The 1800-nt window shown below is 57.9% G+C and overlaps 1 gene segment (V, D, J or C); it reads left to right on the top strand.

The window, feature by feature from the left end:
* Window positions 1-1003: 1003 nt before the first annotated feature.
* LOC123348875 lies at window positions 1004-1543 on the top strand (the record flags this gene model as incomplete). The annotated part of the segment is given in 2 exon segments: window positions 1004-1124; window positions 1218-1543. Coding segments are annotated over 2 exon segments (372 nt in total), but the record flags the coding sequence as incomplete, so codon positions are not given.
* Between the last annotated feature and the right edge of the window lie 257 nt (window positions 1544-1800).

Here is a 1800-nt window from a genome sequence, read left to right as displayed (position 1 = left end):
CAGGACCAGCTCCAGGCACCAGCTCGGCAAGCAGCTGCTTGGGGCGGCCAAGGGGAAGGGGCAGCACATCGGGCTCTTCGGGAGCAGATTCCTCCGTCTCTGAAAGACCTGCCGCAGAATTGCAGCCGAAGTGCTGATCGCAGCTTTTTCCCCCCTCCCATCCCTGGGGGGGGGGGAACCCCGGAGCTGGCCCTGAGTGGCAGTGTCGGCATTAGCACCCGTCGGACAGCGGGCAATTCTCCAGCGCTCCTTGTCCATGTCATTTAATGATTTGGGGAACGTCGGGCTCATTTTAAACGTGCGAAAGAGCAGAGCGCTCAGAAGCAGCAGCAGCCCAGCTCCTAGTAAGACTGAAATCCGGAGCGTGCCCAGGAAAGCCAGGGGCTGTCTCAGGAGATAACTGTCCCCTTTGGAGGGCTCTCGCTCAGCCTCCGATCGCGGCTGCACAGCCCCGGAGCCTTCCTTCAAGAGACCCAGGCGTGACACGGGGCCGCAAAGCACGCGGGGATTTAAGCCTCTTGAAATGCCCCTCTCTGGTCTGTATTTCCCCCCCCCGCCCCGCACGTATCACAGGCGGCGCGAGTTACTCAGGCTCTTTGGTGGCCCAAGCAGATTCAGGTGCAGTCGTTGCCCAATGCTGCATCAGTACCGCAGCCAGTCAAACAAAACAAACCAACAACATTGCAAAGTGCAACGTGTAAAAGCCACACACACAAGGGGCTGGGTGGGGGCGGCTTTTTTTTTTCTTGAGGCAGCAAAAAACCTAGAGCCGGCCCTGCTCCCAGGGGTCCGAAAGTGTCAGGAGGCGCCCAGCTCACTGTGCCCGGCGCTGCACAGACACTCAGGACGGGACAGTCTGACTCCCGCACCCGGAGCCCTAGGGCGAGTCACTCAGATCACTGGCAGCAGGAGTGTGTGTCACTTATAAAGCGGGGACATGCAAATGAGGGAGACAGTTTCCTGTTTAAATCTGTGCCTCCCTCTGCCCAGGCTGCACCCGGAGACACAATCCGCAGCCCCTGCGTCTGTGCAGTGACCAGCCAGTCCCTGAGAACTTTCCCCTCCAGCACCAGGGAAAATGGGATTTTTGCCCCTTGTAATTTTCGTTGTAGCCGCTTTGGAAGGTATATTCCTCCTCTGAATAACTGGCAGAGTTAGAAGAATATTGTGTTACCGCTGTTTTTATACCGATATTTACAACCTGTCTTTATTCCCAGGTGTCCGGTCCCAGGTGCAGCTGGTGGAGTCCGGAGGGGATATGAAAAAGCCCGGAGACTCTCTCCGCCTCTCCTGCAAAGCCTCCGGGTTCACCTTCAGCAGCGCCTACATGAGCTGGGTCCGACAGGCTCCTGGCAAGGGGCTAGAATGGGTCGCTTTTATAAACACGGGTGGGAGTAGTACATATTACCCTGATTCAGTGAAAGGCCGATTCACCATCTCCAGGGACAACCCCAACAACCTGCTGTATCTGCAAATGACCGGCCTGAAGCCCGAGGACACCGCCCGCTATTACTGTGCGAGAGACACAGTGACACGAAACCGGTTTGTGATCCTACAAAAACCCAGGCTGCGGAATCGCGCTTCTCCCGGCAGCCGCGCGGGGGCAGCAGTGACACACACACCGCTCCGGGCTGGGACAGGAGACCCGGCACCCGGGTGAATGTAACTCAAACCTCCCGGCAGTTTTAACCCTTCTGTTCCCAGGCAATGTGTCTCCCCTTCCTACCCAGAGCCCCGCTGGGTGCAGAGATCTCGCTCCATTACTGAACCCCGATCCGGAGCGAGTCCTGTTCTGAGTCG

This window comes from Mauremys mutica, chromosome 13 (genome assembly GCF_020497125.1).
Source record: "Mauremys mutica isolate MM-2020 ecotype Southern chromosome 13, ASM2049712v1, whole genome shotgun sequence".
Taxonomy (NCBI): domain Eukaryota; kingdom Metazoa; phylum Chordata; order Testudines; family Geoemydidae; genus Mauremys; species Mauremys mutica.
Note: the sequence above shows the minus strand (reverse complement) of the source record. Positions and strands in the feature narration are given on the sequence as shown.